This window comes from Arachis ipaensis, chromosome B5 (assembly GCF_059453495.1).
Source record: "Arachis ipaensis isolate K30076 ecotype BB chromosome B5, ASM5945349v1, whole genome shotgun sequence".
In the NCBI taxonomy this organism is placed as follows: domain Eukaryota; kingdom Viridiplantae; phylum Streptophyta; class Magnoliopsida; order Fabales; family Fabaceae; genus Arachis; species Arachis ipaensis.
Window position 1 is genome coordinate 158101377 of NC_142440.1, and position 24203 is coordinate 158125579.

At 32.0% G+C, this 24203-nt stretch overlaps 3 protein-coding genes and 1 pseudogene across 5 annotated transcripts; all 4 read left to right on the forward strand.

Moving 5' to 3' along the window:
- Positions 1-2368: 2368 nt before the first annotated feature.
- On the forward strand, positions 2369-3871 carry LOC148566388 (F-box protein SKIP23-like). Its single transcript, XM_088486476.1, has 2 exons — positions 2369-2458; positions 2581-3871. Exon 2 carries the CDS (start codon positions 2621-2623, stop codon positions 3839-3841), a length of 1221 nt encoding a protein of 406 aa, XP_088342602.1. The 5' UTR covers positions 2369-2458; positions 2581-2620; the 3' UTR covers positions 3842-3871.
- Positions 3872-10080: 6209 nt separating this feature from the next.
- Positions 10081-10665, forward strand: LOC148566389 (uncharacterized). The gene is made up of 2 exons (XM_088486479.1): positions 10081-10365; positions 10447-10665. The coding sequence occupies exons 1-2, from the start codon at positions 10081-10083 to the stop codon at positions 10663-10665; spliced, it is 504 nt and encodes a 167-aa protein (XP_088342605.1).
- Positions 10666-13542: 2877 nt separating this feature from the next.
- Positions 13543-16353, forward strand: LOC107644844 (deacetoxyvindoline 4-hydroxylase). 3 transcript variants are annotated; one of them, XR_015883273.1, is made up of 4 exons: positions 13543-14356; positions 14844-15165; positions 15726-16109; positions 16265-16353. XR_015883273.1 is itself a non-coding variant. In XM_088486478.1 (4 exons), exons 1-4 carry the CDS (start codon positions 13631-13633, stop codon positions 15984-15986), a joined length of 1212 nt encoding a protein of 403 aa, XP_088342604.1. In that variant the 5' UTR covers positions 13552-13630; the 3' UTR covers positions 15987-16353. The 3 variants fall into 3 exon arrangements, 2 of the variants coding, with proteins under 2 accessions (XP_088342604.1, XP_088342603.1); XM_088486478.1 differs by having other exon boundaries at positions 13552-13733; positions 13831-14356; positions 15726-16353; XM_088486477.1 differs by having other exon boundaries at positions 13589-14356; positions 15726-16353.
- A 491-nt stretch (positions 16354-16844) lies between these two features.
- On the forward strand, positions 16845-17981 carry LOC148566390 (deacetoxyvindoline 4-hydroxylase pseudogene; annotated as a pseudogene).
- The last annotated feature ends 6222 nt before the right edge of the window (positions 17982-24203 follow it).

Genomic DNA, 24203 nt, shown 5'->3' on the forward strand with positions numbered 1-24203 from the left:
ATTAATGTGAAATAAAATTATTATTATTTGCAGAGATATAATGATGGAGTACATGTGAAGAGATTGGAACTAATCCTGTTTGAGTTGCTATCAGAAGCATTAGGCCTTAAGCCTAGTTACTTTTAAGGACATAGATTGTGCAGAAGGACTTTTCATGCTTTGCCCATTATTTTTCATCTTGCCCTTAGCCAGAACTCACTTTAGGGTGAAGTGGTCATTAGGATACTGCTTTCTGTTCTTCTTCAACACTAAGGGTGTGTTTGGACTTGCGTTTGAAAAGAGAGAAGCGTGTTTAAATTTAGAATAGTGCTAGAGAGCCAATGGCCTAAACTATCTAGAATAAAATGAATAAAATGAACATCACCTATACTATTTAGAATAACTATCCGGATACCAGAGATAACTATTCAGATATCAGGGATAATAAACATCTCATGTTATAAAAAGTTAATTTTGGGTTCACCAAGGTTCAAACTCTTAACCTTTAGATCTGAAACTCTAATACCATGTCCTGAAACCACTCATCCCAAAAGCATAACCTGATAGGAGAATGTAACACTAATAATCATATCTCTAATACTTTCTAAACCTTCATTGTACACATTGTACGCTTAGGTCATTGGCTCCCTATACTTTCTCTTAAATTTATTGAACGTTTATTTTTAGGTGAAAATTCAGGTGCAGTCGACTTCACGTGAAGTTGATAATTGAGAGTCGTTAGATGAAAATTTAGTCAAATCAGTCAAATCATCTAACGGCTCTGAACTATCAACTTCACGTGAAGTCGACTGCACGTGAGTTTCCACCTTATTTTTATGTTTGGCAACGTTTTTATCCTCTAAACGCAAAAATAATTTATATCTTCAATCCACGTTTACCAAAAGCTACCCATTCTAGCTTTTTCGTTCACCTTTTCACCTTGTATTGAAATTTATGTTCTATGTACCAATTATATCCTTTATTATTTATATGTTTGTTGTTTGCTTTATAATATTTTTTCTAATACTCTCTTATGTATATTATTATTTTTTATAAAATTCTGTTTTTTTTATATGAGTTCTTTTACTGTTATTGTTATTTTTTTTATGGAATATTTTTTTTACTTTGTATTATGATTCTATTAATTCTATTAGAATACTAAAAAATATTGAGAGTACTAAAAAAATATATTAAAATTTATTTAAATATTTAAAATAAAATTATAAGATAACATAAAATAATTATTTAAATTCATGTCTTTTTCTTTAATTTTTCATCTAAAAGTGATTTTAAACAATATAATCCAAACAATATTTAGTTTACTATAATCCATTTTAAATAAAAATGACCAAATATAAATCATGTCAATATTAACTTACTCTTTATCAAAATTAATTTTATAAAATCAAAATTAATCTGCTATTGCCTATAGGATTTTAAATGATAATGTTCAAAATTTTTTGGGTATAACAATTTACATAGACTAAGTTTAAGAATGAGATGTAATTAGATTGAGAATGTTATAATTATACAAATTTGAATTACAATTTATTTAAATATGACATTTGTCCCATACTTTATACCTTGATGAAATTGTTAAAAATTATTTGTATTCAACTTAAAAAAAGTTAATGATTTAAAAATTTTAAATTATAAAATATTTAAATTCAATTTAGCCAACTTCTTATTAAATTATATTTATTTAAATTTTAAATTTAGATCTTCTAAAATAAAAATGTTGATAAAGTGAGAAATTAATTACTGTTAATTTTATCATTTTTATGAAATATGTGTTCAACTATCTTAATCTAAGAGTAATTAATTTTTTATTTAACTACTTTATCAATTTTTTATTTTAAAAGATAGTCATTTTTAAATTTTAAAAGTTTTTTTTTTAATTTTTTTTACCAAAGATAGGAGACTCGAACCCGCAACCTCTTAATTGAGTATGGAGAGACTATGTCATTTGAACTATAATTCATTGGCAAAATTTGAAAAGATATGTGACTCGAACCCGCAACCTCTTAATTTTATAATTTTTATGAATTGATATCTAAATTTTATCTAATTCATTTTTTATAATAAATTTTAAATTTTTATCTTTTAAATTAAATATTAATTTTTAATTATTTTTAATATATTAGACACTATCTTTTAGATACTATAACTATAATAATAATAATACCAATTTTAAATTATATCATTCAAAACTTCTTTGAGCAACCGCTAATTCAATATTTAAATAAGAAAATCCTCTATATAAAGTGTAACCCCAATGCAAAAGCTCTTCCGCCTTCTTTTCCATCTCTAATTATCCTTCCTTTCGCTTCAAATCTTTGTGGAACATCAATTCCGTTCACATTCTCTCTTGAACTCCCTCTTCTTAGTCTTATATATATATATATATATACAGCTTCTTCAACCAACACTTTCATCAGCATCGGCTTCGGTGCAGCACAGAGTGACTTTTTTTTCTAGGGTTTGGTTCTGACGATTATTATGAATCCTTTTTCGTGTTTGTAGTTTAATTTGTGGGTGGAGTGAATTGACGTTTTATTTTCTATGAATTTTCAAATTCTGACCCTTTTTTTTTGTTTTCAGATCTGACTCTTTGTAACTCAACATAGCTTGCGTCAGAGACATGGACGAGATTAATCGATGGGCAGACATTAATGAAGATTTGTTTAAAGAAATTTCAAAACGGTTCCATGCCTACGATGATTACATCCGGCTTCGATTGGTTTGCAAAGAGTGGAGCTTGAAACATCCAAAGATTCCCAATGGAAACAAAATTCCGTGGTTATTGTTACCTGACGAAACTGTCAAGAATTATTACTACGAAGACGAGGAGATTCATCATCTCATGCAATTAGGTGCTGCAGATGATGAAACTCTTGATACTTGTGCCCTTGAAGAGAAAGATATTTACCATATCATGCTGTCAGAGATGCAGTCGTACAACAAGTTCATTCGCGGTTCTGGTCATGGATGGTTGATTGTCCAATCCATATCTGATGGCACTATACAAATGTTAAATCCATTTACAAATCGTAGTTTGGATCTTCCTCCAGTCTCAACTTTACCCACTATAATTGATTTCCAGCCTGATAATCATGGGGATGAATACACAATGTGGGATTTCCGTGACATTAGGATCACCCTGGATAGAGATAGAACACATAGATTCCAAGTTGAAAAGGTTATTATAAACTCATCTCCTGAGCATGACATTGAAAATTTTATGGCGGTGGTGATATTCGGACCTAACCAGCGATTGGCCTTTTACAAGCCTGGCAATATGAGATGGGTAGAATTTCCAACCAGAGATAAGGAGTTTAATGACGTAATATTTTTCCAAGGAAAGATATATGCCATAAACAATGACGGGCAGCTATATGAATTTGATACAAACACAAGAACAGGGCTTAAGGGAGGAATCCATGAAACCAGACCTCCATCTGAAATTCCAGTAGGCCCTCTCAGGCTTAAATATCTTATTGGGTGCACCAATGGAAGTTTATTGATGTTGACAAGATATGTTAACCTTCCCTTGGGGAAGGAATTAGGGACTTCCAAATTCGATATCCATGAGTTAAAAAGAAACGGGAAAGAATGGTCAACATTAGATAATTTAGGTGATTATATACTAGTGATTGGATATAATTCATCTGTTCAAATTTCTGTGCCTTTTCTAAGCAAAGGAAATCAGATTTGGTTTACAAATAACCAAATGGAGTTGCAATCATCATTTTACGATCCTGTTGCCCAAGATATCGGCATCTTCGACTTGGACCATGGAAATTTCCAGAGAGTATTGTTAGATGTGAAGTTTTTTTGTCCTCCTGTTTGGTTGTTATCCTAATTCATACTCCTTAAGCTTTTGTCCTTGTACTTTAATCTTTTCATATTTCAAGTCTTTTAATTTGTTTAGACTATTTATTACATATCCTTGAAATGTTAGTTCTCCCCGTATGGTGAATTCATGCTTGCAATTGAAGCGTCTCTTCTGGACTTGGATTGGAATAAGCAATGCTCACGGCTTATACTTGTCTTTCATGCATTGCTAGCTAATTTCAAACATAGTCCACTTGCTTTAGATTTTTGTAATCCATGATTATTGATTACCTTTGAATGGAACTATATAGTATGTGTTTGGATTACAGTTTATAATCGGAAATTTGTATAAAATTGATTTTGCAAACTTAATTTTGATAAAAAGTAAATTTGTGTTAAGTGATTTATGTTTGGTAATTTTGTATCAAAATTGATTATAGTAAAATAAATGTTGTTTGGCTTATACCATTCAAAATTATTTTTAGATAAAATTTTACTAAAATAGACCTCAACTTAAATAATTTTTTTATATTATCCTATCATTTTAATTTAGATATTTAAATAGATCTTATTAATTAATTTTATAATAAAATTAATATTTACTTACTAAAATAAAAATAACATATAAAAATAGATAAAATATATTTTTAAATAAAAATAACACAATATAAATTATAGATATATATATATAAAAGAATATTTAATCAAATATGTTACATTTTTTTTTTAAATATTAACTAAGAATGTTACTTTAGTATTTTTTTACATCGTACTCTTATTGTAGTATTTTCAATAATCTTATTCTTAATATTAATTTAGAATTCAACGTTTATGATTTTATTATTATTTATAATTAATTTTTTATTTAATTTATCTTTTAATAAAATCATAATCTATATTATAAAAAATTACACTAAAACATAATATATGAGAATTACAATTATAAAAAATAGCACTAAAAATAATAAAAAAAATTAAATATTTACTTTATAGTAATTGAAATAAATCTAAAAATTCTTGATGATTTTTGTATATAGTATATTTTTAGTATTTCTAATACTCTTGTTTTAATATGCTATAATTTTTTACTATTATTTATAGTTAATTTTTTCACAGTCAATTTTGTCTAACGCTTCAGTCTTCTTTTCTAAACTTGTCAAAACATGAGATGAGACTCGGCTATCCAGAAGTATATGAACCCTCTATGAGATAGACATTGTACAGCGTGCAACTACTCAAACTTCCAGTAGAAAGTAACATACTTGAGATTAGCCGATGCAGGATGCGCCCGCAGTGTGAAGCTTTGCCTTTCCATTCTTCAGTGGCAGACAACAAGAGCTGTAACAAGTTGGTTGCATCTTCCTCAGATGATAGCTCCAAGTTCGTCTGGGGGGAGTGGAAGATGAGTTGGATTATGGTTCCAATGCACAGCTCTGGTTCTACTGATGCTTCGCTTAGTAGAATGGTGATTTTGTCTCAATAGGGAATCTGGTCTGCTACTAACTATGTGTACAACCGCTTGAGCGGCGTCAGCATGTACTATGTTTTCCAATCCAATCTCCCATTCAATTATCCACTCGAGATCGGCAGGGATGCCGGAAACTCAGGCTTGCCCAATGTTACTAAATAAGGACTGAAAACAATCAATACAAATCTCTCTATTAAGACGACAGACTTACCAGATTCTTTGAGGGCTTTGCAAGCCACTAACTTCTCCTCTCTTATTTTTAGACCATCCTCAGCCTCCAGAAGGACGGATATCCCAACAGCTTCTTCCCATGAATAAGGTTTTAATGGATGTTCATGGCTCAGTGGCCTTGGAAGCCAGATCCTAAAGCATTGGGATCTCAATTGATTGGGCTTATTGTGGTTTCAAATAATGAGTGCAGTTTTTCCAGTAACTTCAAGTATACTAGCAGCAGGTTTTGCTACTAGTCCTGTAATTCCTAAAGCAACTCCTGCAGTAAATAAATATGAAATAGAAAAGTAGTCAGTAGTCAGGAGAAAAGTAATATCACATCTCACGAAAAAATTATCACAAGGCATTCTTCAAGTTGCTCTAAAATTCAATTCAATTTACCTGAGAGGACACCGGGGAGACCATACTTCTCAGCTCCTCTTACAGGTGACTGGAGAAGACCAATCAATCCCTGTAAACTATGAAGTTAAGGACAACTTGCATTTATACAACAAGAATTATGCTAACACAAACAGATCAAGAAGAACCAATAGTGGCGCAAAAGAAAAATCCAACTAAATTGCATAGTAAATTTCAATGTAGATGCTAATCAATGGCACCCATCAAGTCAAATGTGAGCAGAAGTAATCAAGCAGGGCTCATTAGTAGTAGGAAGGGGAGATGCAAAAAATTAACAAATTTCTAATTGCAAAATGAGTATCGAGGCCAATCAATTATAATTCAAATGACATAGTTTTTCCATCTTCACTTAAGAGGGGCGGGTTCGAGTCTTTTTATTTTTGGTAAAAAAAAAAAATAGTATCTGAGATATGTTGAACAACTATAAAAATATTTATGATTTTTAATTTTGGTATTTAATCCTCAATTAATTAATTTTTTTAAATATTGTTGTGATAAAAATATGGTATTCCAGTATTTTTTATTTTTAAATTTTTACATAAAAACTGAAAATAGTATCTAAAAATATATAATTTGTTATTATTATTTTTATATAAAATTTTAAAAGAAAAAATAAAAATATAAACTAATTATACTTATATATTGACTATTGAGATATATTTCTACTTGTCATGTATACCATTTAATATATCCCATTATTTTTATGGTATATTCAAAATTATTTTTTTAAAAAGAAATAAATTTGACAAATAAAAAAATGTAGAATAAAAAATTAATTACGATGTTTAAATCTTTCAGAAAATAAAGCCTAAAAAATTATAGCATTTTTTGGCTGTAAATGCGATGCATGCATTTTGAATCGGTTGGAAAACTTTTCAGAGACACAGTCGAGAGTGGAATGGGATTGTTGGGCATAATCGGGAAAGCTCTTGTTAGGACAATGTGCACAATCATAGATGGGTGGCGCTAGAAGATCAAAGTTATTGGACGTGAAAAAGGAAGAAAAGTTAACAGGTTATGCTAGGTAATTAATGATTTTTTTGAACAATATAAATAAGAGTTAATACTCAAATTAGTCCCTGAAAGATCACCTGATCTTCATTTTCGTCCCCGAATGTTTTTTTTAATCAAATTAATCCTCGAAAGATTTAAATGTAAACCACGTTCGTCCTTCCGTTAGGTCACTGACGTCGCCGTTAGAAATTGCTGACGTGGAGTGTGACTTGGCTGCCCACCCCAACCAAACGACGCCGTTTGGTCACTCCAGCATATCGCAATGAAACGCTTGCGTTTTGAGGGGATAGTGAAACGTTTTTCACTGTGTCTTTGGTGTTTAACCTCAGTTGTTCTTCTTCAAAGTAAGCTTGAGTCTCTGTTTCTCTGCCCCCTAAGCAAGCAACAGGAAGACGAAGAAGACTGCCCCATTGAACGCAACCGTTGGAGTCGGCGTGGAGCATTGTTGGTGCGTCTGCTCTGGAGCCCGGTGGGAAACCTGAAGGGAAGAACAGAGTGTTGTTTCTGCGTTGGAAGAAAGAGGTAACCTTTTTTGTATGTTGCCAAAATCCTCTGGTAAAAGTGTGTAAAACCGTAGTTTCCGCATTATTTGATTGAGTGATCGTTAACAATCTGTTAGTGAATAGGGTCTAGGGTTTTATTCCAGGGTTGGGTTTATGAACGGGTGAATGCGTAAATTAGGAAAGAGTCTGTATTTTTGGCTTAGGAAAAGTGTTAAGTATGGCTTGTGTTAATGGAGTAATGGTTAGTGGTTTAGGGTCTGTGTTGGTGATGATTTAGTGTTTTTCATGTTCCTTGTTAATTTTTGTATAGGGTTTGGCGATCCTTGCACTTCTAAGATGGAGGGTCCTCCGATGACGTTCATTTTTCATCATGGTGGAATCTTTAGAAATGATGAGAAAGGAAGTAGAATATACGAACCAGATAATACGGAAGTGTTGGTGGGGGTGGATGGGGATACGTTGGATGTATTTTTTGTTAAAGGATACTATAAGCAACTGGGATATGCTGGGGGGGGTTTATGTTGGTGGAAGGTTCCTTGGCTGTCGCTTGAGAAAGGGCTGAGGAAGTTGGAGACTGATAAAGACTTGCTGAAACTGTGTAAGACCTGTAGGAGGAATCACAATGTGATGAACATATACTTTGAACATGGAGTTTCAGAGCCACACGTGGTGGAATGCATGAGTGAGGAAGATGATGTCATCTTGCCAACCAATGCACCCTTCTTGAAGCTGCCCAGCACACAGCGTGCAATGCAAGCAAGGAAAGTTGCATCCCAGCCCACAATGAGCCACTCACAGAGGGAGTCAACAAAGCCTCTGCATCCCACTCCCAAAAATAAAGCCAAAGCCACTCCCAACTCTGCTGGACCCAGTCCTCACCACAAGAACATGGACTATGCTAAGCCCAAGACAAGGTCTTCCCAGCAAGCAGAGAAGCCCAAGGAAAAGCCCAATTCTGAGCCCAGTGAAAAGCCCACTAAGAAGCCCATTTCTGCCCCCACCAGAAAGTGTAGTTCTCAGCCCACTCCAAAGCCCAAACAGCAGCCCAAGTTCCAACCAAGAAGCTTCTCCCAACCTGCAAATCCTACCACTGCTGTTAAGGTAGGAAGTAGGCACCAACCTCCAACGAAGTCAAACTCTAAAAACAAGAACAACCCAACTCAGCATTGCACTAGATCTGGGAGAGCTGTTAAGCCACCCCCTATTCAGGATGATAGTGACTCTCATGAGTCATATGAGAGTGCTGAGGACAGTCTATATAAACCCACCAAAGGATTGGGAGATGCTAGTGACACTGACAGTGGGGGTGAAGAGTTTGAAAGTAGAGGTACACGAAAGAATAATTTTAGAGAGAAGCACAGACCAGCATCTTCTAGAAAGGAAGACAAGGTTATTGACACAGATGACTCTAGCTACGAAGACATTGAAGAGGATGACCCATCAGATTCAGGTAACTGATGGTTTCTAATTCGACTTATATTAATCATGTTTTTTTATTTTTAACAGACATATTAGTTTGATAACTGACCTCTGTGTTGTGATTGGATTGACAGACTCTGGAGAGGATTCTGGTAGTGAGACTGAATCCGACTGTGACTCCTGGCACTCGGAAGATATGGATAAGGTCCTGGACTCTGATGAGGAGGAGCCTACTGTTTATCCACCATACAATGAAAAGGCAAAATTTGGAACTCTGAAGCTTGAGGTTAGCATGATCTTTAAGTCTAAACAACACTTCATGAATGCCACTAGAGATTATACCATACAATGGGGTAGGAATATCAATTTCATTAAAAATGATAATGTGAGAGTGAGGGCTGTATGTAAAATAGAGGGATGTCCAGAACCGTTACTGAGTTTGAAAGAAATATGAAGAGGGTGAAGGTGTTGAATGAACGAGCCTGGGCTTATCTGGATAAGTGGCCGAGAGAAGCATGGACGAAATCTCATTTTCGTGAAGGGCCTAAAATGGACACTATCTGTAACAACGCCTGTGAATCATTTAATGCAAGGACCAAACATGATAGGGGTAAGCCTATCCTTACACTGGCGGAGGAGGTTAGGAGGATCATAATGAAATCCATGATTGACAATAGGGAGAAACTGGCCAACTACCAAGGTCTTCTGCCTCCAGTGCAACAGAGCAGGCTGGAGGCAATGACAAAGCTTTCTCAGCATTGGAGCCCACAATGGAGTGGTGATCAGAATGAGGAGTTATACGAGGTTCACGGCTGGCCAACAACAATGGTTGTTGACTTAGGAAATCGAACTTGCACATGCAGATTCTGGCAATTGACAGGTATAAATTCTCACCCTATATTAAGATTAAGATTCTGAAGTGTACTTTTCTTACACTGCAAAACTATGTCTGAGATATTAACTGCTGCCACAGGTATGCCTTGTATGCATGCCATATCCTGTATACAAGATAAGAATGATAAGAGGGCTGAGGATTACTGCCATGAGTGGTTAACCATGGAATCATACCGAAAAACGTATGCTTTCCATGTTAATCCAGTCAAGGGCCAAGAGTTATGGGAAAAAACAGGTCGTCCTGCCCCAGTTCCCCCTCCAATTAAGCCCAAACCAGGTAGACCGACAAAGAACAGAAGAAAAGACAAAGATGATGGAGGATCTGGGTCCAAGACAAGAATGAAGAGAAAATATAACCCCATCCGATGCATGTTCTGTAGTGAGGTTGGACACAACAAGAGAACATGCCAGAAGAAGAAACAGGCTGATGCTGAAGAAGAATCACGTTTAATGCAGCTGCAACTGGCTTTAACTAACCCGAACACAGATGTACCAAATGAGCTCCCTTCTGATGTACCAAACGAGCTCCCAACTGATGCTGATAGTGCAACTCTGCATAATCCACTCCCTCTGTCTGTTTCCCCACCACCAAAGCGGTCAAATGCAACCACTGAAACAACACCGGTTTGCTTTACTGCTTTAACTTCAATTTCATTTCACTACAGCTGTTTAGTTTCTCAGTTTGGTGTTTACCATGTCATGCAGGCTAAAATGAGGGGAAGACCACCAAAGCTTCAAGTTTGTAAGGGAAAAGGGAAAAGAGCTGCCTCTCCCCAACCTGCTCCCCCAACAGCAAAAGCTCCAATTTCTGTTGGAACAATTAGAGGATCTAGTGCTGCCACAACCAAGAAGCTTGCAAGTTTTATGACCTTCATCCCGACTCCAGGGTTCAAACGGCCTAGGAAGAAAGACGACGCCATCTGAAGCACATCCATCTAAACATATGCAACCTTTTTTTTTTTTTGTTCTAGGCTTTAGACTAAGAAAGACATGTTTATGTTTCTGTTAAACAATATCTAGCATCAATGTTTTGTAATGACTCTATTTTGGGTGCATGTTATGCCTTGGTATGAAGTGTTTCTGTTGAATCACTTTTAGGAATTCTACTACCTTTTGTTATGAAACTTCATATTAAGAAATTAAAGAAACTTTATTATCTTGTTATGTGTCTGGTTTGCCATTTGCTTCTTTACATTTTATCTTTTCACCACAGGTTATCCAAAAACCAAATAGCCATTGATAAACTCTGGTTTCAGATTACAATACTTTAGCTAGGGTACTGGAAACAACAAAACCAGCCCTACTTGTACATATCTGAGATGCAAACTAACACTCCTACTAAGATGACTAGCATCACAATAGTGAACATGAAGCACAATAACATTCTGTGTGCTCTAACTTCTGCTTCTAAACTACCTATTTTCCATGCTAACTTAATCTTCCAATCTTCATAGTCAATGTCCAGTTCTCCTTCCATTTCTGGGACACCCCTGGAACCCTCTGCAACAGCTACATCTTCATTTTCTTCCACCCATTTAAAAAAATTGCAATGGTTCCCTTTCTGGAAAAATTGAACAACAGTGTAAAGCCCAGAACAAGAGTAGAAGCCAACATCATGCTATGATTCATACAAAATTAAACTCACCCGATATCTTGCACAGGTATGGAACAACCGGTCTGGGTTCTTTGATGTCCCTGATTTCTTAATCAAGGTTTTCAAACCGCAGAAACAGGTTTCTTCATGGTTTTGTCTTCTTCTTCGCATGGACGAGCTCGATGTATAACTACTCTGTGACGGCGATGGAAACCCACGACCGGCCCCTCCACTTCCGCTTCCCATCATGGCGCCGAGACCAACTTCCTCCCGCAAGCACAACACCTGGGTCTGCGACAACGCTCAATCAAGGGAACCGTGTTCTTCGAAGGTTGGGAATTAGGGTTTTTAATCTCACACTTGGGGACCAAATTGATGCAACACACTAAACATATCTGGTCAGCAATACACACACCATGCCAGGTGTTAGGGTGGGCAGCCAAGTCACACTCCACGTCAGCAGTTTCTAACGGCGACGTCAGTGACCTAACGGAAGGACGAACGTGGTTTCCATTTAAATCTTTCGGGGATTAATTTGATTAAAAAAAATATTCGGGGACGAAAATGAAGATCGGGTGATCTTTCAGGGACTAATTTGAGTATTAACCCATATAAATAATCATCAATAAAATAAAAATACATTACATCTTTAAATTATTAACTTAAATTTTAATATTAGAATAACCATCTATACACCTAGTAAAATAAATATTAGATATATCCATTATTCACCAATATTGTTAATTACCTAAATTTTTCCAAATTTAAATATGGATGATATTTATAAGGTACTATTTGGGCACTAACAATAGATAACAACTATCATGTTTTGTCCAAAAAAAAAAAAAAACCAAACTCATTGTCTAAAAATAAATATCAATATCCACTCCCTAAAAAGGTGGTATTTCAGTTCAAGGATCATCGAGTAAGACAGAAGATAATTAATGGGTTGTCTATGAAAATTGGTGATGGGAGAGGAACGAGATTCTGGGATGATGTTTGGTTGCATGGTGGGCCACTGAAAGATACTTTTTTGAGACTCTTCTCAGTTTCAAACCAAAAAGGATCCGTCATAGGGGATTGTGGGTTCTGGGACGGGTTAGAGTGGAGGTGGAATTTCTAATGGAGGCGTGAGTTATTCCAATGGGAGTTGGACCTGCTGAACCAGTTGCATGAAACATTAAGACTGGTTAATCTTGTATATGACAGAGAGGATAGAGTGGTGTGGAAGTTTGATAAACAGGGTGTATTTTCTACTAACTCCTTTGTATAGGAATTGCAGGTGGAATTGCTTCCGGAGGATATAGCGAGTTTTAGCTTTACTAGGACTGTATGAAAGGGTCTAGTCCCACCAAGAGTTGAATTGTTTATCTGGTTTGTCTTGACTGGGAGGGTCAATACAAAGGAGAGGCTGAGTCAGTTGGGAGTGGTTAACCAAAAAGATGTGGTCTGTGTGTTGTGTAATAACGGTGTTGAATTTGGTCACCACTTGTTTCTTGCTTGTGATTTTTCTTGGTAGGTTTGGTGTGCATGGCTATCTTTTGTTGGAAGGCAATGGTCATGCTCAGGGACGCTAAAAAAACATTTTCAGAGTTGGACTGAGTTACCAAATAGTAAGCAGGAGCGCAAAAGGTGGATGGTATCCTTCTGTGCTATAATCTGGAATATTTGGCTTGAAAGGAATATGAGGATCTTTCAAAATAAAAGAAAAGGGGTTGACAATATTATTCACCAGTCGTTAATGAACTTCAAGGAGTGGCTAGGTATGGATCCCTTCTGTTGTTGATGGCAATGCCGAAGATGACAAGGGGTATCATGTAGTTTTATTAAATAGTTTATGCCTTTACCTGGTGTTTCCAATTTGTTCACTATGTTGCTCCACTTGTTGTGTTGAGCTTTTTGATTAAAAAAAAAAAGGTGGCATTTTTGAAACAATTAAATGATAGTGGTTGTTGAAATTTTTATGACATTGGAAAAAAGTTGGGTATAGAAACTTCAATTGATCATACTGCACGGACGATTATTTTGCATTACTCATATTGTTGAAAAATAATAATTTTATATTTAAATAGATATCTAATTTTTGTATATTTTATTTACAACTATTAATTAATTTGATTATAGTTTTTACAAATTTTCACCCCTTTTTTTTTCCCTTATGGCAACTTAAGTTCATAAACTCGATAAGTTTAATTTAAAATAGTACTAAATTCCGGCGTCAAAAAAGACTTCCAGAGAAGCAGAGAATGACATTAGAGAGATAAGGTTGAGGAAATTAAAAAAGAAACTAACCACATGTTTTTATGGATAGCGCAATGTGCTGTTATCAGAAAGAGAGTGGAATTGAAGAACATGATGGCTACTGATGCAGAAGAAAATCAAGTAGAACACGACTCTTGTTATGATATGATACCATGAATTAAGTTCTTAGTTGAATAAAGAAATTTTATTGAAAACAGAGTGAAACATGGTGGAAGCAGATCATGAAGATGGAGGTTATGATAGGAACAAGGAATTAAAGCTTCTTGATGAAACAAAAGCAGGTGTGAAGGGTCTTGTTGATGCTGGTTTGACTAAGTTACCAAAAATATTCGTTCATGATAACCATAAAGTCAACGTTTCTTCTCCTTCTTCTTCCTCTTCTGCTACCAATGTTAGTATTCCAGTTATTGATTTGGGATCACTACACGAAGAAGGTAATTCACGCCATGAGATCGTTCAGAAAGTCAAAGATGCAGGTGAAAAATGGGGGTTCTTTCAAGTGGTCAACCATGAAATTCCACAGAGTGTTTTGGATGAAATGCTTGATGGGGTGCGTAAATTTCATGAGCATGGGGTGCGTAAATTTCATGAGCAAGATGCTGAGGTGAAGAGAGAATTCTATTCACGTGATATTACAAAGAGAGTGTTCTACAACACCAACTTCAATTTTTCTACTTCAGAGGTTAATTGGAGGGACACCCTCTATTGTTTATTGGCACCAGGACCCCTTGACCCTCACCAACTCCCTTCTATTTGCAGGTGAGTAGAACTCTAGCTTGGTTTAGTTTGGTATACACTCACTAATTTGGATTAGTCAGTGGTTAATTTACTCGTTCGTTTTTAAATGTCAAAAAGTTTAAATCTCGTCTTATGTATGCAATAACTATTGATCGGCTGCAAACCTTTAAATAAAATTCTTATTTAAAATGGACTAGTTCTTAACCTACTAATTCAATATGTTTTTTACTATTTATTTTTTATAAAAATAACTGTATATGAATTTTTATCTATTAATTTAACTTAGGTAATAACTATTTCTTTTCTTTAAATAAGGTGATGAATTTTATTTTTATTTAGAAGGAACTAATTACCTTTCTATTTTATTTTTTATATTTTCATTATTTAAAATTTTGTATAAGAAAAAATAAAAATAAAAAAGAGAAAATAAAATTTGAAAACTAAAATCACAAACCAAAAATGTTAAAATTATTTATTTCCTTGACGTGTGAGATTCATTTGTTTGCAGGGATGTAATAATTGAGTACTTAAATCATCTTAAAAAACTGGCACTCACGCTGTTAGAATTACTTTCGGAGGCATTAGGCCTAGAAGGCAATTATCTCAAGGACATAGATTGTGCTGAAGGGATTTTCATGGTTGGAAATTATTACCCTCCTTGCCCTCAGCCTGAACTCACTTGGGGGTTAAGTTCTCATACGGATTTGGGGTTTGTAACTATTCTTCTACAAGACCAAGTTGGTGGACTTCAAGTCTTTCATGAAAATCAATGGTTTGATATCACTCCCTTTCCTGGTGCTTTCATCATTAACGTGGGTGACATGATGCAGGTGATCATAATTTTATCATTAGTTGTGTCAGGATTTATATTAAAAGTAAAATATATTTTTTATCTCTAATATTTATATGAAAAAATTTAGGGTCAGCAATTTTGTTAAATTCTGGCCAGCATGTAACCAGCAAATAAAAGTGAGCCATTGGATGAAATCTTACACTAATCTCACACCATTAAAACCATCATTGATGGCTATTTGATGGCTACAAATCACAAAAGTTGCTGACCCCTAGCATTCCTCTTAAAAATTATTTTGTTTTGTTCTTAATATTTTTATTTATGTTAAAATTATTCTGAACGTTAATTCTGTTTAAAATTTTAGAGACAAAATTAAAAATGTATAGAAGTAATTTTGATATAAATAAAAAACTCATATTAAAAATAAAAAAATTAAACATTAGAAAAACGTACTTTAATCTTTATATTTTATATCGAATTTAATTTCTATTTTAAGCAAATACCTAACTAATCATGTATTACTGTTATATAATATTCCATCAAACAAATAGTTAAGTTGTTCAAGTGACTTATTTAATGTCGCAACACTGATTACAGCTAATCACAAATGACAAATTTATGAGCGCCAAGCACAGAGTTATGGCTCAAAAAGTGGGTCCACGAGTTTCGGTTTCATGCTCTCTGAGACAACATGTTCAAAATGAATGTGGAAGAATGTATGGACCAATAAAAGAGTTGGTGACAAAGGAGAATCCTCCAATTTATAAGGAAATGAAAATGTCGGACTTGGTTAAACTGGTGTATACCACAAAGCTAGATTACGATGTCTCCTCTCCACTAAAACACTTCAGGCTATGAAGCATCAAGAATTAAAGATACTCCTGTATGAAACTAAATTACAAACTTTCTTGAGGGATGTTAGAGTGAGAGATTCAACATTTTCAGTTTTAAAAACTCTCATCTTGTATTTAAATAAGGATAGTGCTAAGGAGACAAAAAAAAAAAAAAAACAGCCAGAACTTGCCTTATTTAGTATTCATTAATTGTCGTAACAATTAATGAATGCTAAATAAGGCAAGTTATGACTGATTTTGGCTGATTTTCTTTGGTTACCAAATATTTCCGATAAATAAAAGTCCCTTCAAAATTCATTTGGTGTATGTTAAACTAGATGATGTTATTTATGGAATATCAAATAAGAATCCTAAAATTGATTGGAGTATAATTTGGACTCTAAAAATGGCGTGGCATCTAATAAGTGTGGTTGTACTATTATAAATCTCATGACCCCGAGATATTAAGAGTTTGTTTGAGTGTTATTAAGTTATTAGAAAAAAAATATTGTAATGATATAAAAAATTATTAGTTGTGAATTTTTGTAACTTAACTAGAAAAATTATTAGTTATTAAGTTATTAGAAAAATGATAATATTACTCCCAAATTGATGGCGCAACTTTTTCTTGTGTTTTTTTTTTTATCTTCTTCCAAAACTATTTTTGTGTTGCAATAAAATATTCAATCTTTACAAACTTTATAAACTTTCGAGTTTCAATGTTTGATTATATTATAAATGTTGCAATTATCAAAGCTGACTTCCAATAATTGATAACATTAAGGCAAGCAAGGCAGAGAAAATAACATTACATGCAAGGTTTCAGATACTATGAATTAAGTTCTTAATTGAATAAAGAAATTTTATTGAAAACAGAGGAAACATGATGGAAGCAGATCATGAAGATGGAGGTTATGATAGGAACAAGGAATTAAAGCTTCTTGATGAAACAAAAGCAGGTGTGAAGGGTCTTGTTGATGCTGGTTTGACCAAGTTACCAAAGATATTCGTTCATGACAGCCATAAAGACTAAAACTCCAGCCTAGTTGTTGATTTGGTAGAGACTTACATGTATTTTGTCATCATATAAAGTTGATAATTGAAAACTGTTAGATGATTTGATTTGATATGTTTGAAGAGACATAACAATTAAGTACTTAGATCATGTCAAGAAACTGGCACTGACTCTGTTAGAAATTAGAATCGCTTTTGGAGTCATTAGGCCTAGAATGCAGTTACCTTAAGGACATAGATTGAGCTAAAGGGATTTTCATGCTTGGACATTATTACCCTCCTTGCCCTGAGCCTGAACTCACTTGGGGGTTAAGTGCTCATACAGATGTAGGTTTTGTAACTGTTCTTCTACAAGAACCAGTGGATTGATGTCACTCCTATTTCTGGTTCTTTCATCATTAATCTTGGTGATACGATGCAGGTGATTATAATAAATTCATCAATGTTTTTTGTAGTGATTTATATTGTATATCCAATTGTGTATTACTACGTTACTATATACCTTTGTATATAATTTTCTACAAAATTAAACAAACATTTAAGTTCTTCAATTGACCTATTAATGTCTTAGTACTGATTACAGCTGATCACAAATGACAAGTTTATGAGCGCCAAGCACGGAGTTCTTGCACAGAAAGTAGGTCCACTAGTTTTGGTTTCATGTTCTCTGAGACAACATGTTCAGGATGAATGTCCAAGAATGTATGGACCAGTAAAAGAGTTGGTGACAGAAGAGAGTCCTCCAATTTATAAGGAAATAAAAATGCAGGACTTGATTAAACTGGCGTATACCACAATTCCACAAAGCTAGATGACGATGTCTCTCCACTAAAATACTTCAGGATATGAAGCATCAAGAATTAAAGATATTCCTGTATGAAAGTATATTAATTTCAAACTTTCTCGAAGAATTCTAAAGTGAGAGATTCAACCCTTACTGATATAGAAGCTCTCATGTTTTGTATCTAAATAAAATTCATTTGGTGTATGTTAATAGTAGATTATGCGAGTCATTTATGCAATATCAAATAAGGGGTTGCAGTGTTATACCATCATAAGTCCCATGAACTTACGTATTAAACCTCTCAAATCTTTAAAAAAGTTTAATTTTAATGCATTGATACAATTTATTTTTTATATACTCACAGTATAAAATATTTTATATAATTATATTATCATATTTAATTTTTTGGACGACTATTCATACCGTCAATAAAAATATTAGTTATTTTTTATGATTTAGATATAGGTTATACTAGGTAATCAATAATTTTCTTGAACAACATGAACAACGGACTCTAAAATTGGCCGAATTCAAGTATAACACACTACACTCTAAATTACTAACTTAAATCTTAATATTAGAATAATCATCCGCACACCTAGTAAATTGAACATATTGTTTAATATTTTCATTGTCTACCTATACTTTTTCTTTATAAATAAATATGATTCAAGACGAAGACAACAACAACAACATTATTATTATTATTATTATTATTATTATTATTATTATTATTATTATTTTAGCTAACATATTGACATATGACAATATTACTATTAGTAGAAATTTTAAAATATTTTTTTAATAAATACAAAATAAATGCATTAAAAATTTTAACTTTTTGTATTTACAATAAAAATTTTTTAATTTATAACCTTAGTATGTATTTTTAAAATACAAGTTAGCTATACAGTAGTAGTAGTAATAATAATAATAATAATAAATTATTATTATTATTATTATTATTATTATTATTATTGTTATTATTATTATTGTTACCCTTGTAAATTAAGTCCAAATATTTTGCATGTCTATCACCTACCACTCATTCAAAATTACATGTTTTTTTTAATTATATTTTGTATGAATTTATATTATAATAATATCACTCCTATTTTGATAATGTCATTCATTAAAAAAAAATCTTAATCATTTTTGGGTCAAAGTGTTAGCTGTTTTATCCATTTTTCGGATAGTAGAAACTCAGATGCAGTTAGTTTATGTGAAGTTAATAATTGAGAGTCGTTAGATAACGATTTAGTCAAACCTATCAAATGATTTTACGATAATAAACTATCAAATTCACATAAAATTAACTGCATCTGAGTTCTCATTATCCAAAAAATGGATAATGGACGACTAATGCAAAAAAAATTGTTCTTGTGCAAATTACCTAAAAATAGAAAGAAAAAAAATGTTAACTTAGAAGTCACCTCATTCTTGTGCTGTAACTGCAGACGCATGTGTTTCAAACTGGTTGGAGCACATTTTCCCATACATGGTTAAAAGTGGAGTGGGTTTGCTCCAAAGCATTTGAGTATTGCTCCAAAGCATCTTTCACGAAAACCCTTACACAACGTGGTTTCTAAAGGGTTTGCGCGCAAAATTAATGTTTAAGTAGTGTTCACCGTATCATGCAATTGCCCTATATCAATATTTCGGTGGCGAAGATGATCGCAGGGACAAGTTGGAGCTATAATTATAAATTTGGAAGTTCTAATTGGACCAACAAAATTGTGAAGGTGATTCTGAATATCAAGCCAAATTTTAGAGGCCAAATTAAAATTTAACTCCAAATTTTCTCTCCAACCATTCATGTCTGACTCTGATGATGATCTTCAAGCCCCAACGCCCCGAGTTACAATTGCTGCCATTGTGCCAACAAAAGCTTCCCTACCAAATTGGCATTGGAACAACATGCTCATCAGTATCATTCAACCTTCAATTACATCTGTAAAAAATGCTCGAATCTTTTCGAATCGCACGTTCTTACATGCACCACAAAAATGAATGTGCCCAAATTCAAAGAAAAATAAAGAAGCAACATCACTAGACAACAAAAAAATAATAATTATAACAATTAAAATATAAACAAGAATAAGAAAAATTTGTTGTAAGTTGGCTTGGCTTTGTGCCTTTTGATTGTAATTATAAATTGGGTAATGCTACGTAGCCAAAATATTATAGATAATAAATAAAGATATATGATTAATAACATTTGTGTTTATAAAAGAGTGTAAATCACTCTCCTAATTTAATTGACACAATTAATTTTTTTTCTATAATTAATTATCTTTCCTCATTTAATTATACTAAAAATTAATTTTAAATTTAATGTGAATCAAATTCCAAAAATTTCTCCCTCATTATTATTACATGCATTTATAATTCTATAATATTTTTCCTCTTAAATAAAAATTTCAAATTCTTATATTTTTTATTTTTAAAAAATCTCAAATCACCTCAACACATTTCATAAAAAATAAAAGCATCTTAAATTTGATCGGTTTTTATTTATTGAAAATGATAAACATCCAAAATTGTTGGTTTATAACCTACAAAATAAAATAATAAATAATAATATATTAGCACCAATTTATTAATTATGGATATTATGTATATAAAATTATAAATATATACGTATAAAAATATGGATGTTAAATTAAAAAATTTAACAACTTCTGTTATACAATTCATATTTTACATATAGACTATTATAATAAAAAATAGAAAATAAAATATCAACAAAAATTAAGAAATAAAATTTTAAAAATAATTATTAACTTGTCATATTAAAATCAATAAATAAGCATACGCATGAATATTAAATAAAAATATTAAAATTATGATCCTTTAGTGTACATATAAGATAATTTAAAATAACAAGACACATAATTTAAAATTTAGTAATATTAATTGTAAAAATTTGTTAATTATGGATATTATATATATGAAATTATGAATGTTATGAGTATGAAATTATAGATGTTATTAATATAAAATTTTGGATGTTATATGTATCCTACCTAACTATGGATGTTATGTGTATGAACTTATGGATGTTATGAGTAAATTTGTTAATTAAATAATAAATTAATTTAAATATTTGACCTTCTTTTTTCAAATCTAATAATTATAGTAAAATTTGAAAATATATGTAAATCAGAATAAATCATTTCACTTTGAAAAATAAGAAATAAATTTTTAAATTATCAATCAAAGACGGTTATTTAATAAAAAATTATACGTTGATTTAAATGTATAATGTCTTTAAAAAGAAATATTAAAATATTTTGAATCATAATTTATTAGTATATATGTGAAATAATTTGAAATGTATAATAAAATATAATTTAAAATTGCATAATATTAATTGTAAAAATATATTTCATTATGAAAATTATGTATAATTTGAAATGTATAATGTCTTCAAAAAAAAAATTAAAATATTTTAAATCATGATTTATTAGTGCATATGTGAAATAATTTAAAATATATAATAAAATATAATTTAAAATTACGTAATATTAATTATAAAAGTTTATTAATTATGAAAATTATGTGCGTATGAATATATAAATGTTACATAATAAATAAAAGATGTGCTTTTATTATTATAATATAAATTAAATATCATAAATATAAATTATGTATATTCATTTAATAAAAATATAAATTGATAAGATATGTGCTTATAATATGCTATTTAATACATGCCATTCATGCTTTTATATATAATAAAAAGTGCAATAAAACAAATAAGCGCGTCAAAGAATAGTAATTAAATTTTGCTTATCTTATTAAATAAAACTAAAAATAGAAGGTTTTGGTTGATTTTGGTTCCCTAAATTTAGTTACCAAACTTTTTCTTTATAAATTATTGTAAATTTGACAATATAGTTTGCAAGTAGAAATTAGTGGAATTGTATTATTGATGCTGGATAGAATTTTGTACATAGGACTGATTTTTTCTTTACATAATTTTAAATTTTTTCTTTTAATTTTAATAAAATAATTTATGTAAATCTAATAAAATTATCAATAATAATAAAAACAAATATTTGTGATTATGAACAGAAAATTGACGAAATAGTCTTTAAATATTAAAATGTGATAAATCAAAATTTACAATTGTTTTATTAAAATTGGGAGAAAATGAAATTATTTTTGTTTGGAAAGATGATAAATATCACATGCTTTATCATGGTATAGAAAAATAAAGAGATATTATCTATGTAAAAAAAAAATAAGTATTTTTTTAAAAAGATGTCATAAACAAAAATGCGTAGATTTGTGTGGGTAATAGGTGATGAATTGATGGTATTTATAGAATGTAAAATAGGCAGATTATTCTTGGTGAAGAATTTGTCAAGAATGTATAACCTATACCTCATTCTACTTAAATCAATCATCTTCAAATTATTGGCCTATATTTTGCAAAAAAAATTAAAAATATGAGTTCATAATTAAATGATGAAGTGAGTTTAGAAATAAAGATAGTATTAAAATTAAAGTAAAGTAGATAAAAAACATCATAAAAAATTAAAAATGGTAAAAATTGTATGATATAATCTATAACACTAGAATCAATAATCCAAATGCTAAAAAAATATGTTTGTTAAAAAAAAACTTAGGCTTTGTAAAGGCCCAGTTGGATTGGAAGAATTATGACCATTAGAAGTTGAAACTACATATTTGCCTTTTTTTTTTTTCGCACGGTACCTCTGGACCCGACTACATATTTGCCTTTACATTTTGAGAGATTAAGATTGGGCTGGTAAGAGGCCCAAAATTAAATCTGAAGACTAAAGTTGGGGTTTCCTTTCACTATGAGCCAGGGCATGTGAAGGAGAAGCTTGATATGGCGTTGTTGAAGCAGAATGAGCGAGCAAAGGCGCAGAGGTAGCCAAATTCGTAGAAACAGAAGTGCGTTCATGGAACCGTGGTCAACCAAGGTGACGAGAACAGTCTGGCAGGTATCCATGCTTAGAGTAGCTGACATTCACCGTGTGCCCATTGCAAACGCAGCAGGGCACTACTTGGAGGGTGTGATAGTGCCGCAATCTGTACTGGAAGAGGGAGTCGCGACCACGGCCATAGGAGGTGCGACGAGAATCAACGATGGCTGTGATGGTTCGCGGATCATCCAAGAAATCAGCAGTGGCTGACGCTCATGGTGGTTGCTGATACAGGGGTGGCAACACTACCCGAACTTGTGAGTACTCACTTTATCTTTATCCACTCGGGGCGGGTAATTATTCGCGTTCCCGCACCGAAGAGGGTTTTTAACGGGGCGAGTTCTTGGGCGGGACAGGACGGGTCGGCTTTAGGTTAAATCTGCCCCTATCCGTACTGGTATATATATATATATATACTTTTAATATATAATGTATAAAAAATAATTAATAAAATTAATAATATTGTATCATATTTAAATTTTTAGTTTAATTTATGTTATGTATGTAATGATTGCTATACAAATTTTAAAATTTAATTTTATTTGTTGTATTTTAATAATTATAGGGACGGAGCAGGTTAGGATTTAACTTTTTACTACTCGCAGGTAGAAGCGGAACGAGTTTAATATGGATTATTGTAGGACGGGTCGGGTATGACAAAAACCCATCCATACCCGCTCCATTGCCACCCCTAGCTGGATGACAATCCCAAAGATTTTGTTTAATGGCGGGAGTAGATCTAAAAGCAAAATCGCCTATCAAGTCCTTTGATATAAAATTACTAAACATTGAATAATGCAATATAAATAATATTCATTTTACTATAATCTACTTTGATATAAATTTATTTAACATAAATCACGTTAGCACCAATTCAATTTTATTAAATGATTTTGTAAAATCAATTTGATACAAATTTTCATAAACTTTAATTTAAACACACACACTTTTTTTTTATCAAAAATATTATTTGTACACTAAAATCAGTCACTAATATATTTGTGTATAAATACATGTGTGGTTTAATATATATTTTATACTGATAACTGACTTTAGTAGCTAACTTTAGTATACACATAACATAATCCTTTTTTTTTTAACAAACAATTTATTCAATTAATTAATTTAAATTTTTATTATAATATTTAAATAAATATTTAAAAAATGCACAAACATCTTATTTTAAACTCAGTACTACTTAGACTGAACCTTGTTCAAATTGATTGAAAGTCTTGCCTAGCTAAGGCTCCGTTTGGTTTGTGTATGTACTAAGACATAGACACTAAGACATAGACAGTTGAGACATAGACATTAGATATTTGTGTTTATGTATGATGTTTGGATATAATGAACATGACATTAGTGTAGTGTCTAATTTTATGTTTGGTTAATAGAACACAAGAACACTATATAATTAGAATGACTATTTTGCCCTCCTATTTTTAATTAAAAATTCAGTAATTTAAAAAAAAAAGCCAGAGAGGCA

Coding starts and splice junctions, on each gene's coding strand:
- LOC148566389 (XM_088486479.1), top strand. CDS start 10,081: ATGAAGAGAAAATATAACCCCATCCGATGCATGTTCTGTAGTGAGGTT. Junction 10,366..10,446: donor CAACCACTGAAACAACACCG/GTTTGCTTTACT, acceptor CATGTCATGCAG/GCTAAAATGAGGGGAAGACC.
- LOC107644844 (XM_088486478.1), top strand. CDS start 13,631: ATGTTTTTATGGATAGCGCAATGTGCTGTTATCAGAAAGAGAGTGGAA. Junction 14,357..14,843: donor CAACTCCCTTCTATTTGCAG/GTGAGTAGAACT, acceptor ATTTGTTTGCAG/GGATGTAATAATTGAGTACT. Junction 15,166..15,725: donor ACGTGGGTGACATGATGCAG/GTGATCATAATT, acceptor CACTGATTACAG/CTAATCACAAATGACAAATT.
- LOC148566388 (XM_088486476.1), top strand. CDS start 2,621: ATGGACGAGATTAATCGATGGGCAGACATTAATGAAGATTTGTTTAAA.